The 15,245-nt window shown below is 36.6% G+C and overlaps 1 protein-coding gene across 4 annotated transcripts in view; it reads right to left on the bottom strand.

Moving 5' to 3' along the window:
- Positions 1-1,148: 1,148 nt before the first annotated feature.
- Positions 1,149-15,245, bottom strand: part of LOC135220480 (uncharacterized) — a 282,728-nt gene continuing 268,631 nt past the window's right edge. For all 4 annotated transcript variants that reach the window (XR_010315709.1, XR_010315710.1, XR_010315711.1 and 1 more), the window contains one exon: positions 1,149-2,839. Coding sequence is in view for 1 of the 4 variants with exons in the window: in XM_064257608.1 (XP_064113678.1) it covers positions 2,727-2,839 (113 nt within the window). In the remaining 3 variants the exon portion in view is untranslated. The remainder of the gene's footprint in view (positions 2,840-15,245) is intronic.

Raw genomic sequence — 15,245 nt, 5'->3', positions numbered from 1 at the left:
TTTACAGGAATTAAACTCTCAGGTTGTTAAAAGCAGCCGTCTAGCATGGTACAACAGAAGAGAAGATGCTGTTCCTAGATTCGCTTAGTAAATTAGACCGGGGGGGAGTGGGGAGGGGGGGGGGAGAGTTTACTGGTGAAAAGGAAGCACTAAGAAAAATCTCTAGTCTGTATTCTGTCAAAGTCTAAGATCGCTACACTTCCTTTTTCCTCGCGAAAGTTGTCGTTTGCTAAAGAACCTCGACTAATTTATACCTAAGAAGTACCGTCTCATTTCTCCTCTTTATTGCTTCAGTTTTAAGGTGCTTCTGTAGGATGTGAAATAAGTCAAGGATCGTGAAATCCTCTTCAAGGCAGCATCGTCTGAAGGAGGCGTTCATGAGGATGCAAAGGACCTGCCAGCATTGTCAACTTGCTTTCAAAGGATGTGATTCTGACTGAATTTTTTTTTAAAACGGAATCGATAAAGTTTGAAAAATTCGAATCATTTTGAAAAGTCGTCCACACGAACATTTCAGCCGAGTGCGGTAAATCCTACCACGATGTCTAAACTAATTTAATATGACATCCAGATTTAAAATTTTTCAACGAATTCGACAGATTCCGGCATTGCACTCTTAGGTTGATTCAACTTAACCGAGTAGGTTGGCGGCCTGATGTCTACGGACTAATTCAGCGAATTCTGAGAGGAAGTCGGCAGATCTTTATCTAAATACAGTTTGCTCTCCGGATGGCGCCGTCATCTGGCCGAGTTGAAATAATTTTCGAATAATTCGTTGAAGGACATGTTTGGAAGAGTTTGGCCTACTCCTGGATGGCCATTTGCGTGGGACTTTTAATTCAGCTCATTTTAATTTGAATGTTGTTACAGGCAAATTAGAAATATCTTTAGAATAATGTTAGCACGATTTTAAGTCCAACTTAAACCCCTGATTTACAATCAGCGCTATTCGGCCGGGAAACGTAACCAATTCTAGCAAGATAACAGACGATAATAATTCTGACATTAACGAGAATTCTGTTTTAAGTGGCGCAGCTCTTTGATTACCTTGTTGAACCATTTTGAACAAAACGCAGTCAAACTCCTAAACGAATCGGAATACCAGAAGCAAGGGCTAGCAAACTCATCCACAAGTTGGTCAAAGAATTCTGTTTTAAGTGGCGCAGCTCTTGATACCTTGAACCATTTGAACAAACGCCGTCAAACTCAAAGAATCGGTACCGAGCAGCAGCACCAGCAACAGTGGTCAAAGAAGCTTGAGTTGATGGTGTTGCACCAGCAGGTTTGCTGACATATTTTGTAGACACTTGACGGCGAACGATGCTCGGAGGATATAGGTCTATTGGTCTTCTGAATTAACATGCGGGCGTCTTGATGCCACCCGTGTTTGCGACTGAGCAGAGCATATTAAACTATCAAGGATGGACTCCATTTTTGGCACCAAAACAAACAAGTACGTTGGTGTCTTGTTTGAACACTTCCGGCAAAAAGGCGAGTGCAAGTCAGAAAGCGCGTTAGCGCCACACCGCGCGTAGACAGACCGCGTTAGACCAAAGTCTTGATTAGACTGGAAGAGACAGCATAGGTAGGTAGTACAAACTATATCGCCGACTATCCTCCGAGATATAAACTACAGTTCTAAATTGTTCTATACAGAATCCACACCTCGAGCCCAGTACACCCTACGTATTATATATTTATTATAGATTCACGTAACGCTGATACAAAGGGACTTCCTCCGTTTGATTCCAAATAGTACCACTCTACATCTCTTTCTATGTCAACTCTCTCTACACTCAACAACAAACAAACTTTCGCACTTTATTCTACAAAATTCTTAGTATTTCATTACTATTTACATACGTACATGCATACATTCATACATACATACATACATGTATATGTACACACAATACACACATTAATACATATATACACATATATGCATGTATATAGGTGTTATAACATATCCGTATATATTAATGCATGTCATTATGCAAATATACGAGCATACATTATGTATGCAGTAGCATACTTGAATATTAAGTTCATTTGGATCAACATACCCATATACATGTATGTATAGATCATTTATATGCATATACGTATACTGTATATACAGGAATACAAACGTACATTATATGTACATATATATGAATTTTCGTATAGATAGATACATTATATATATATTATATATATATGCATGAAAAGTTTATAAACAACACTATCATATCAACAATAGTTCTTATTTCATTACGTAGTTTAAATACATCACAATGTGACCTTGCGGAGAGGCCATGACGTCACTCACAGTGACTTTTCTACAAAGTCTTTCAAAACGCCAGTTCCATTTCAAAATACATTGTCTGGCAAGTCTCTGAAAAAAAAAAAAAAATCACAAATTTCATCGCGGAAAGACTCTTAGCAGCTCCCCGTTTTCCAAGGACTTCTCAAAATCAGAAAAAAAAAAGATTCACAGAAAGTTTATGACAATCAACCGATAGATAGAGTAAGCTCTTATCAAATGATGACGGGTGATATGTAAACATCGGGTGACGAACAGAACCAAAGTCAGGACGAAATATTCATTTGGATTTCAGCGGACGTGAATCGACTCTTCCGCGCTGAGTGACGACGAAAATATCCTCTGAATTATTTGAGTTACTTGAGCCGGAGACTCTGTCCTTCTCTCTTCTTCTTCTCCTTCTTCCCGACTTCCCAATTATTCAGGTCTGCGGGTCCTCCGTCGTTTCGCTGGGTTGGACGGTTGTATTTAACCCAAGGGTGCTTGCAGAGACTCCCTGAAGCTCCCGAAGAATATCCTCGTTTTCCTTTCGCACTGCAAAGAGAGGAAGAACTCCGTTAATTTTGGTTAGGAAATCAAGTATACAATGTATGCTAACTTATCACTTACACAATCGTTCTTTGAATTAATACAATTACTAACAGGACCTCATAGGAACTGGATGGTATCAAGCTGAGATATTTATTTAAAAAAGTTACATTGTCATTGTCAAGTATTCCACAGATACCTCACAATGACTGTTAGTCCAGGAAAGCTTGTAACCTTTTTCTGAATGTCTCTCCTGAATACCATCCAGTTCAATGAGGTCGTATTAGTAATTATACAATATATAAACATATATACAGAATCTACTGATTGTTTTTTGGATACGTTTGTCATTACAAAACCTTAGGATCCAAGTGCAAGAAACTTGAAGCAGTTATGATGTCCGGTCGCGGGAAACGAACTCACGTCACCATAGTCACGATTAATTCACTTGGTCAGATCGGCAACGTGACCTCGCCGTCATAAAGGTGACGCGGGTTCGTTTCCCGCTACCGGACATCATGATTTCTTCATTTTTCTTGCACCTGGATCTTAAGGCTTTGTAATGACAAGAGTATCCAGAAAAGCACAAAGAATTCGAGAAGTTAAGAGGGTATTGTGGCAATTACAATTACACACACACAGATATATACGTATGTATGTATATATCTACATACATATGAGAGCGCATTTGTGTGACTGTTCTAAATAAACTGCGAATGTTTTGAATACTTTCAAGCTACCTTATAGGTTATTGGACAATACAGTACATTATGCTGGAAAATGTGTTACAAGGAACGAAAAGCTAGGTATCTTCATCTTTCTTATTCAGTTCATGTGATACGTACATGCTGTAGTATATATATATGTATATATATATCCATATCTATATATAATATATATATATATAGTATATATATAAAATATATATATATATATATAGATATATATATAATATATATATATATATATATATATATATATTAATAAAATAATATCAAACAATGAAAATTAATATCGAAATATCATTAAAACTTATATTGACATCGACAGGTGGTGAAACAAAAAGTATGCAAAACGACTTAGTTATTACTTTTGCAAGTTCCAAGGCCTATGTTAGTACTACACAAACACGCACATACACATACATATGAAGATAAATATATATATTATATATATATGTATATATATATATATTATTATATAATATATATATATAGATAATTATATATAGAGAGAGAGAGCGGAGAGAGAGAGAGAGAGAAGAGAGAGCGAGAGAGAGAGAGAGAAAACTCACAATCCCATGTGAAACAGAAATAAATATTTGATTCACATCGGGATCGAACCCAGGTCTTTCAATTGAAGAGCAAGTGTCGTACCAACTGAAATAGTTGGGTTCGGTTCAGATGCGAGTCACAAATTAACTTATATTTACATATGTTTGAATTTTGTTGTCTACCTGCAAATGCACCATAGTGAAAAATAAAAAACTGTTTCATAAACCCTGACCAATTTAGGTCTTAGCTTTCTAAGACTAAATTGGTACTTAGATCATATAGTTTATATGATCGCGCAGTGGTTCTTAAACTGTTGGGGGGGGGGGGGGGGGGGGGTGGCGTGGTTCCCTAGGGAAGCCACGGCAATTTCCAGAGTGAGGAACTCATATTGAGAAGTTTATGGAAAAATGCAAAAGTATTATCGCCTTACAACGCTAGTTTCCTATAGTCTACAATTCGTGTTAGACTCGTTGGGCTTGTCATGTTATGTAATTATTTACTTCCCTCCATATCGCTCGAAACCCTTTCTCTTATTTTTTTTTTCATTTTCCTTTGAAGCTGGGAGGGAATTTTACTCCTAGACGCAATGGGTGTGTGTTAACAAAAAGTTTAAGAACCAAAGAACCACTGTGACAATACAGAGGCACAATTAGACAGCTGGAAAAATATTCACACCTTTTACATTTTTTCTTTATCTATACGGCTGTCTTCACCCCTTTGCTGAAGGCCCAGGGAAAACACCTATAGTAGATTCACATCACCCGCGCATCTGATGTCTAGGCCAGTCCCTTACGACGCTCCTGATTGCCTGTTGATAAGCCAATCACATGGCTGGAAACTCAGTCTCTCTCGAGAGTTTACATAGGCACGCTGTATGTTCCACTTCTCCTGAGGGATATGTCTTTCAAAAGTATCTCTCAGGAGAGGTGGAACATACATCCTGCCTATGTGAACTCTCGAGAGAGACTGAGAGTTTCCAGCCCTGTGATTGGTTCATGAACAGCCAATCAGGAGCGTCGTGAGGGACTGGCCTAGACATCAGATGCGCGGTTGATGTGAATTTACTATAGTACACACTTTACTAATTTCTGTCGAAACATATGGACAGAGTTTGTACAATCTCTCATTTATATTCATATTCTTACCTAAGCTTTCTTTTATAATTGAATAATATATATATTTCCAGTATATCTATTGTTCTATAGGAAAATTTCTTTTATCTAAATGTTAAATGACGGTATCACAGTTTTTTAGGGTTGCTTAATACATAGAAGTAATTAGGGGTTCAAATACATGTGTATCGGAAACCTCCTAACATGGCTGCCTTTGTACATTTATATTCTGGCTAAAGCAATGAAGTAAAAAAAAACAGTTTTAACATCCACGTTTTAAGAAGACTGCGTATATTTAGTTATGATTATATTGATAATGTAGTAGATTTTTAAAAATTACAGATAAGAAATTAAAATGTCCTGATACTGTATTAGATTAAGCTTCAAGAATGGCAAAACGTTAAACTTTAATTATAATCTATTGAATCTCCCGTCCATCAAACTCTTTCGAACGGGGTCAGTTGGTCAGCCGAATTCCTTAGAACCTGTGGAACGGATAAAGGACCTTATGACTCTCTCTCTATCCCAGCTAAGTTAAGAACGATAATCCTGGACTATCTCCAGAACTTCCATGAAGCGTCTAGACCTCTCTTGCAGCCACTCACTGTGATATGGAGTTTTGGAAGCGGACTTGTTGATCTTTGTTTCCATTTTTCCTACATGCCAGGTGAATGCCAATCTGAGCTGGAGAAGACGATGAAAGACTGTTGCCATGCAGTGTATAGGATCAATTTAAGTGATGAGAACGGAAAGCTACCATAGCTATATCTTTACCATTCAGGTATAGCTTAGAACATCAGACTAATGAATAAATGGGTAACTATTAACTTACTTTGATAGTAATTACTAGCGTTGCAACTTCTGACATCATACGGTCAGGGAATCCATTCCAGTTCAGCTAAACGCATCATAACACTTTAGAAACATCGAATTGACAGCTACGCATTTTTTCTTTGTGGGCGTATTTGACGCTTGTTTATCGTACTATGCTTCCGTCTAATTCATTACACCTTTTTAGTCCATTTATCTTGGAAACTGACATAATGGAAATTCTATAACACAGAAATGATGCAAAAATGCAAGAGACTTCGAATTAAGGTATTCTCACGTAGATCGGCCTAAACGTTCCCATTAATTCTGCCCACTGACTGATGTAGACAACTGGAGACGAGAAAAAACTTAAATTTGACTTTTCGTGTTTCTGGCAATATTGGTCTCTTTACACTAGCGATCCCAAAAGGAAGAAGAGAACAAGGGGCCAAACTATCGTTCAATATGCTATTTATCTCTCCAGCGAGCCTCGCATCTACTCAAATCTTGAGGGTTTTATGGCGCCGCATTTTCTCAGTTGAACTCACTCTACGTTTCTACTCAACCCAGAACCCAGACTCAGCCTAAACATGACGGCTTGCGCCACTTCCCCCTACCTGGATGAACAGACAACTGGCGCAGTTCTCATGGCTTTGTTTAGGTCTGCCCTTTTACGAAGACCTAGATCAAATTCTATTCCGGGAACAACTACGCCTCCAAAATATTCCAGATAGAAATTTGACTGAAACGAAATAGTACTATAGTTTTCGGGACAAGAGGTGCATAGTCATCACTAGGGAATGATAAATTCGTAGATATGCGACTAGTGTAATATATTATTATATTATATATATATATATAAATTATTAACATATATATAGATATATTAATATAAATATATATATATATATTAATAATATATATATATGATATATATATATATATATATATATATATATATATATATATATATATATATATATATATATATATCATATATATATTATATATAAAATATATATTTACACACACACACACACACAACACACACATACACATATATCTAATATATATATATTATATTATAAATATATATATATATATATATATATATTATATATATATACCAACAACAGCCACAACCACCACCACAAAACCACACACATATATATATATATATATAATATATATTATTTATATTTACGCTAAAGAGTGTTGCCAATATAAGGAAAAATGAAGCAAGATTTCCAAAATGGAAACTTATAATGACTGACGAGGACAGATACTCAGAAACAGCTTCAGTCGAAGTGACTCTTTAAATCTAGCGCCTCAGTGGCGTGGTCGGTATGGTGTTGGCGTGCCAACTAGGTGGCCGCGAGATCGATTCTCGGGTATTCCATTGAGGAGTGAGAGAAGTATATTTCTGGTGGTAGAAGTTCACTCTCGACGTGGTTCGGAAGTCACGTCAAAGCCGTTGGTCCCGTTGCTGAATAACCACTGGTTCCATGCAACGTGACAACACCATACAAACAAACAAACTATAAATCCAGGACCAATTACTCAGCCAATGGCGAGAGATACGAACAGTGAATAAAAAAATAGAAAAATTTTAACGTACAAAAAAGATCGGAAGATAGTACTTTTATCATTTACTGAAGCAGCCTCAATCCTTATATATGCGCAGTGGGAGAGTGGGGCAGACATGTTGATATCATGACTTTATTAAAGTTGCCGATGTTTCTGGACCCAAAATCCCATTTTCTATGCTAAAATAACAAACAAATTTACGATAATTAAAATGACTCGGCCTAGAACTAAAATAAAGAAATTGCAATTGTCATAGCATTATCAAAATTGATAAAAAGAAACTAATGCATGAAAAATTCCTTTTATGAAGAATTATACGAAAACTTCATCAATCGTCACATTCCAGATGTTAATTTAAAGCTAATGCCAAGAAATCCTTTAACGATTGGCTGCATATTTCAGTAATAAGAAAGGCTAAGCCCATTAATGACCTCCGGTGTAATATACAAATTCACATGCCCCAGAAATGACCTGGGGACTAATGTCTGTTGCACAAGGTGGTTGTTGTAGTGACATCTGGCAACCTCCGTGGCTTTTCAGACCACAGGCCACGGCACTGAGGAATAAAATTCTTCACTTAGCCTTTTCATGCTTCTTTATACAAATGAATTTTATTGAAATCCTTTAATTTTCTTCGTCAAAAATACTTTATGTTAAGCTAGTGACGTGCAGTTTTCTAATGTCACGGAAAATAATTCTACATCGGGAAATACGCATTCTTACCATTAAATCATAAATAACGTAAAAAAAATCAGATGAACTGCATATGGTAATACTGCTATAAGCCAATGTTGTGAAGAAAAAACGGCATCACTGCAACATCTCAGTTCCAGTGTTTTCTTTATTCCTCGTTTTCTTTATTCCTCGTTTTCTTTATTCCTCGTTTTCTTTATTCCTCGTTTTCTTTATTCCTCACACCACTGGACTGGAACTCTTCCTGAGGATGTCGTGCATTAGTAACTTGAAAACTTCAAGTGAAGATCACCACCCTGAAGTTATTATCCTTGCACTTTGATGTATTTTTTTTTTTTTTTTATAAATTCATTAATTTGATTTTTGTAGGTAGTAAGTGAGATATCTTCACTCTGTATTTCCCTTTACCTTCTCCTACTTCCAAACGAGCTCCATATTATTTGGAAGCTTGAATTTTTCAAGTCAGTGGCCCCTATGGTGGGCTCGTCCCAAATGAATGGCGTTCATCTTCTGCATATAGAGATGATAATAACTGAGCAGGTGGGAGTACAGGGAGTATGTTTGCTGTTGAGGCATACGTCCAGCAAATTATTACGAGCAAAATATTACGTCAAACATTTTGACAACGTAAGAAGAAGTGGTTCTTGCAACCAAACGGTATCTTCGATCACAACTTTTACTGATTTATGAAATTCAGGCATTAAAGCCAAGTTCTGGGGCAGTTCCGGTCATTCGTCGCTCAGGACAAAGAAAAAAGAGAGAGAGAGAGAGCTGGAGTTGATGGATAGCGAGTATAGGCCTAGGAAATAAAGACAATGAAGTATTAGGACCTCAGTGAATAGTTGGGAGGATGCCCACAGTTCCCTGTGAAGTAAAAGTTAGAGATGTTGCACAGCAAGACAAAAGAAAGGAAGTGGAAATGGAGGTAAAGCAAAGCAAAAGCCTAAAACGTGGATGCAGCTATTGGCCGATTGGGCACTACAAACATCCTAAAGCAATGCCTAGAGTGCATTAAGGGTTGCCGAGGAGCAAGACTCCGTGTGAGATGCACCTACGGCGACCACTCGATCGTGCTTCACACAGAATGTGAGATCTGGAAAGAGTAAACGTAACAAGTTGGGCCGTTCATCTTTAATGAAGTCATTATCGGCGAGGCCCATTATTAGATAACGTCAAGAAACGGGCAAACAGAAAAGGCCAGTTGTGGAAAGACCGTTAATATTGTGACACCCAAGCGGGAAGGGCCAGTCTTTCTCGATTCACTTTCCCGCGAGTTTTTTTTTGCGAAAAAATTCCTTCAGAATGACGACATACGCGTTCGTTCAGTTAGTTTGGTATCGATGACCACTTGAAGGATCTTTATCATAAGATCGTACAGTATTATCCACTTCTTCATCTCCTAATGCTTTCTAAGCCTCCACAGGAATCATGTCTGGTCCAGTTGCCTTCCCATTCTTAATCTTCTTCGGTGCATTTAGTACCTCTTGCCTAGAAAACCTCATTACCATACCAATGTTCACTTGCCCATCCTCTCTTATTAGTCTATTATTTTCTTCATTTAACAAATGTTCGAAATATTCTTCCCATCTCTTCACAACGTCTTCCTCCTTTCTAAGTACTACACCATCTTGATCTTTTAATTGTTTGGTATGTGTAATATCTTTGGTGCTCTTATTTCTAGCCTTTGATAGCTTGATTATCTTCTTTTATCTTTCCTTTGTCCCCAGCTCATTATACACATCATCATGCGACTTTGAACCTATCTCTGTCTTCCACTGACTGTGACTCTTCCCATCTTTTCTTTGCCTCCTTCTCATCTTTTACTACTTTCCCAATGTCTTCATATATAATGGCAATAAAATCCTTTATTTCAGTCCCAGGCCTTATACGATGAACGATGAGATAAACACAATACAGTATACTACTAAATTAAGTACGCCACCAAAAAGTAATATTCATGAACTATTGTGCCTAAGCACTGCTGGATACAACAGTAATAATAATAATAATAATAATAATATAATATTAATAATAATAATAATAATAATAATAATAATAATAATAATAATAATAATAATAATAATAATAATAATAATAATAATAATAATTCTAGATAGACCAAACACCAATACATAATTCAGGGAGTTTTCTATAAAGAGTAAATGGCAAATCTCCATAAAACAATAATAATAATAATAATAATAATAATAATAATCATAATAATAATAATGATAATAATAGTAATAATAATAATAATAATGATAATAATAATTGCATGAGTCTTGAAATAGAGAAACAGATCCACAGTTATGTATACGTAAGTACGCATATTTATTTATATTTATTTATTTAAAGATAAATTCGTACAGAAAGTTTTCGGGAAACTGTTCGATTCCCGTTTTCAGGAAAGTTTTCTGCGCAGATTTACCTTTAAATATAATACATACACATAACTGTGGATTTGTTTCTCCAATAATAATATTAACATTAATAATAATAATAGTTTTTCAGGTAGGCTAACTACTGTTATGTAATTGGGGTAGTTCGCTAACAGGGAAGGGTGACCGGTAACTCTCAATAATAATGAAAACAAAAATGATGATAGTAATAATAATAATAATAATTTCTGCCGATTTTTTCATCATGGCTTTAATTAAACTTCTTCAGTGACAACAGGGCGATCGAGTGACGTCGCACAAACAGGCAGTTCCAGCGGCCGTTGGTTGTTATCCTAAGAACAGCTTGTTTCAGAGTTCTAGAGTCCCTGGCTGGGGAAGACAGCTTTCGTTGGTACTAACTCGACATCATTGTTCATTGGCATTCGGGATCTTGGCCTGTTCTGTGCAGAGTCAAAGTATATAGGGTCTGCTCACGAGGCGGTACTAAAACCTATCCCCGCCCCTTGTGAAACGTCATCAGTTACAAAAGGACCATATCTTTATGAAACTATATTTACGATAACATTTTCATATAACTGTTTTTACGATGGCGTTTTTTATATAAGCACATTACAATTACGATTACTTTCAAACCCAAAAGCGCGCACAGAAAATATTATCTACGCACACAAAAATGTCCAATGACTTCATCCGTCAACCTACATACATTCACGTTTCGTAGCGTACCTAACTAAGGGATGATGATAGAAAGAAATTGATAAATATTAGAAAGCTGATAAAATTTACTATATAATGCATAAATAAAGTTGATAGGTGTTCTCAGAAATTTTCGAGGAATTCTAGGTCAAAGACGGACCAAACGTTTTAAATTTGATGTAAATATTTACCACATTTTTCTTACATAATTTTTCATCTTTTTACATATTGCCATATACCATATAAAAGTACAAAGAATGCTCTTTCAATTGGTATATGACACATTACAATTACAATTATATTTAGACCCACAATCGCGCACAGAAAAAATTATCTACGCACGCAAAAATTATAAAAAATTAAGCGTTCGTGGGAGATCTGAAATCTAGCCCCGCCCCTTGAGAAACGTCATTAGATACATCCAGCCAGACTGACGAATACCTTTTTGTACTTTTCCCGAAAATATTATAATCGTTTGAGGCATGAATAATTAATACCTTTATGTATACAGTTTGTGTTATATGTAAACTTATGTGTTCGGAAGTATATTTATGTGATATGAAGTGCTAATGAGAAATTTGCTGGAAAAGTGTTCCCTGTATCATTTCCTTCATCATTTATTCCTTTGATACCTTATATCGTATATGATGTAATTCTTATACTTTTGATATTGTTTTCTTTTTTGTGGTCAAGTCGTACAAATGCAACTGCCATTTTTTAAACTGCCTGTATCCACATTTTCTTTGTATTTATTGCATAAAAATAAGTATTCTTAATAAGATTTGGAAAATATAATTAATCAATCATTCTAACCTTTAGCATAAAAAAAAGTTGCTTTTCAAAGTGAGGTATGAACAGAGTGACAGAACTAAATACATTTCTTAAGAATTATTTAAAATCTTGATAATATTACTACCTGAAAGAGAGAGAGAGAGAGAGAGAGAGAGAGAGAGAGAGAGAGAGAGAGAGAGAGAGAGTTGTCATGTTATATAAAATGGACTTGATGAGAATACAGCAAACCAGTATATTGGTAAGTAAACAAATAAGTAAAGAATAAACACATGAAGAAAGCTGGAGATGTGTGTTCAAACTGGTATATTTTAAGTGCAATAAAGCAAGGCTTGGTGACTAAATGAGAGAATGGGTAATAAATAAAATCAAACATATGATCTCTCTACAGATTTTATCAAGATTTTATCAAAAACACCATGCGATATGGATTAAATGTATAAAAACTAAAGCTTCTTTAAGTAATTCAATGGTGAAGCAAAAGAAGTGTTACTCTTGTGACGTCACAGTATTAGCTCTGGCCCAACTGCCGAGCTGAGCAGACCCTATATACTTTGAATGGGTATTAAAAAACATCAAGCATGCGACCTCTTTACAGATTTTATCAAGATTTTATCAAAAACACCGTGCGATATGGATTAAATGTATAAAAACTAAAGCTTCTTTAAGTAATTCAAATGGAGAAGCACGGGCAGTGTTACTCTTGTGACGTCACAGTATTAGCTCTGCCCCCACTGCCGAGTTGAGCAGACCCTATATACGTACTTTGACTCTGGTTCTGTGTATAGGGGCGATCGTCGATTGCCTTGTAAGAGGTTTGGCGTGAAATCGTGAAGGCGTGCTTTCGTTAAGGCTTTCGTAAGTGGATACTGTTGGCAGTTTTGCTATTTGTTTCGAAATCATTGTGTTTTAGAGTGTGGTAATGGAGCTATGGAGAGTTTGTATTAAGTTTTCACTAAGCGGTTTTTTTTCATCTTTAATTAATTTGTTTCTGTTTTAAACGCCTATAATAACTGTTTAAAATGGCTAGTATTGCCCTTCAACATGGTGTTTAAGACTGTTTCGAATCCAATTTAAACTGATCTAGATTGCTTAGGGGTAATTATATACTTTGATTTTGTGCAGTACCACTGGTGTTTTAATTTTAACTTTATGCTACAATGAAGCGTGGCTTACGATGCAGTTGGACTTCTAATTTCTTGAGGGGACTCGCGCTAGAGCTTCGGAGCAGAGAGGACGTGTCTTGAGCTGCTCCCGCTTTCTGGTGTTTTGGTTTTCCTGACCTTTGGCTAGATATAGAAGATGAATGGAAGGGAACAACTTAAATGCTTTTGCCCCTTCCCCTTTGGGCAAACTTAAAGAAAGGATTCGATTGGATTACATTTTTCGTTGCACCCGACGTATGACATTGCCTGTGAAGTAATTTTCATGCATCTAGGTGTGAAAGAAGAAGACCTCTCCGGCTTTCAGCTAATGCTCAACAAGGGTAGGGGGTTATTAATAAAATTCGCTGACCATACGCGGTTTGAAATGGTAGTAAAGGAATATGAGGACAATCTATTGATATTGGTGAAGGTAAGACTGTAAGAGTTATTAATTTGAGTAGTGATTACACATATGTTTCCGTAAGATATGCACCGTTTGATATGGATGATGATTTGGTTATCGGTGTCCTAAGTAGTTACGGGAAGGTGCACTCTGTACGACACAACAGATTTTTCCCACGGAAGAGCAAAGGGACTGTTGAACGGTATCCGAACGGCAAGGATGGAGGTAAGGGAAAACATTCCTTCGTCGGTTAATATATGTGGACACACAGTAACTTTTATTTATCAACGCCAACCTAAAACTTGCTATAAATGCGGAAGGACGACACATTTAGCTGTTAATTGTACAATGGAAAGCGAATCCAGGTTAAACCGTTTTTTTAACATGGCCGATTTCCCGAATCTTCCTAAAATAAATGATGGTCCAGATACATCAGAATTGTTTTGATGGAGGTGAAATGAGACCCGGTGTTATGTCGAAAGCATCGAATGGTGGTGGCTGATGAAGAATCAAAGAACGATCAGGGAGTGCACACTTGAGAAATAGTATACCTGAAGATAATCAGCTGGAGTTGAACTTATTCACAGGCGAACCAAGCCTAAATACTGGTGTGCAGGAAATTGGTGATGAGGTAAGAGGTGATAATATCGATATTGATATTTTTAATACTGAAAATGATAGTAGGTCCCCTAGACTTCCGGACCCTTTGAGCACTCATTTTCGGGAAGGTTATAGTGAGCAGGGGCAACCTGATGTTCCGCAGATGGAGGTGGATCATATGCATGTACGCAAGGAACAGATCAGATGATGATGAAGGATTAAAGAATAAATGACTGTTACGGTGTCAGTGCATAAGAATGATGAGCCCACAGATGTGATGATCTCTGAAAATGAGTCTGATATGGACTTGTGCAAGAATATAGTACTAGGTAATGAGGATGGATATGAAGAGCGAATCTTGGATACATCAACTGAAAGTCAGTGGAATATTATATGGAAAGGGTGGCAAGATGAAGCTTACGAGAGAAGTCTTATCACAAGAGAAGAGGAAAGAAACGAAGACACAAAGCAACGACAACGTACCGAAAAAGAAGAAGTTGTGATTTTTTCTTCTGTCCATGGCTTTACAAATTGCAACGTTAAATGTCAATGGCTTAAACGATGTAAATAAACAGAATGAAGGTAGCATCACTGCACGGCGCAGTATAAGATAGACATTTTGTTGATACAGGAAACATAAACGTGAGAGACCTACGAGTATTAAACTATTTAAGCAATTGTTGTAATATTATATTGAACTCGACGGTTTGTGTAAAAGGAGGGACTATGGTATGTATTTCTAGAAAGAAGGAAATAGTGGTGTTGTCAACAGACAGAGATTGTAACGGGCGGATACTGGGTATTAGGGTAAGATTTAATGGTTGCATTATCCCTATTGTAAATGTATATGCCCCTACAGGGTCAGGGAGGACTAGAGAGAGAGAGGAGTTTTTTGGGAATGACC

This window comes from Macrobrachium nipponense, chromosome 2 (genome assembly GCF_015104395.2).
Source record: "Macrobrachium nipponense isolate FS-2020 chromosome 2, ASM1510439v2, whole genome shotgun sequence".
In the NCBI taxonomy this organism is placed as follows: Eukaryota; Metazoa; Arthropoda; class Malacostraca; order Decapoda; family Palaemonidae; genus Macrobrachium; species Macrobrachium nipponense.
This window is presented reverse-complemented; position numbering and strand designations above follow the sequence as displayed.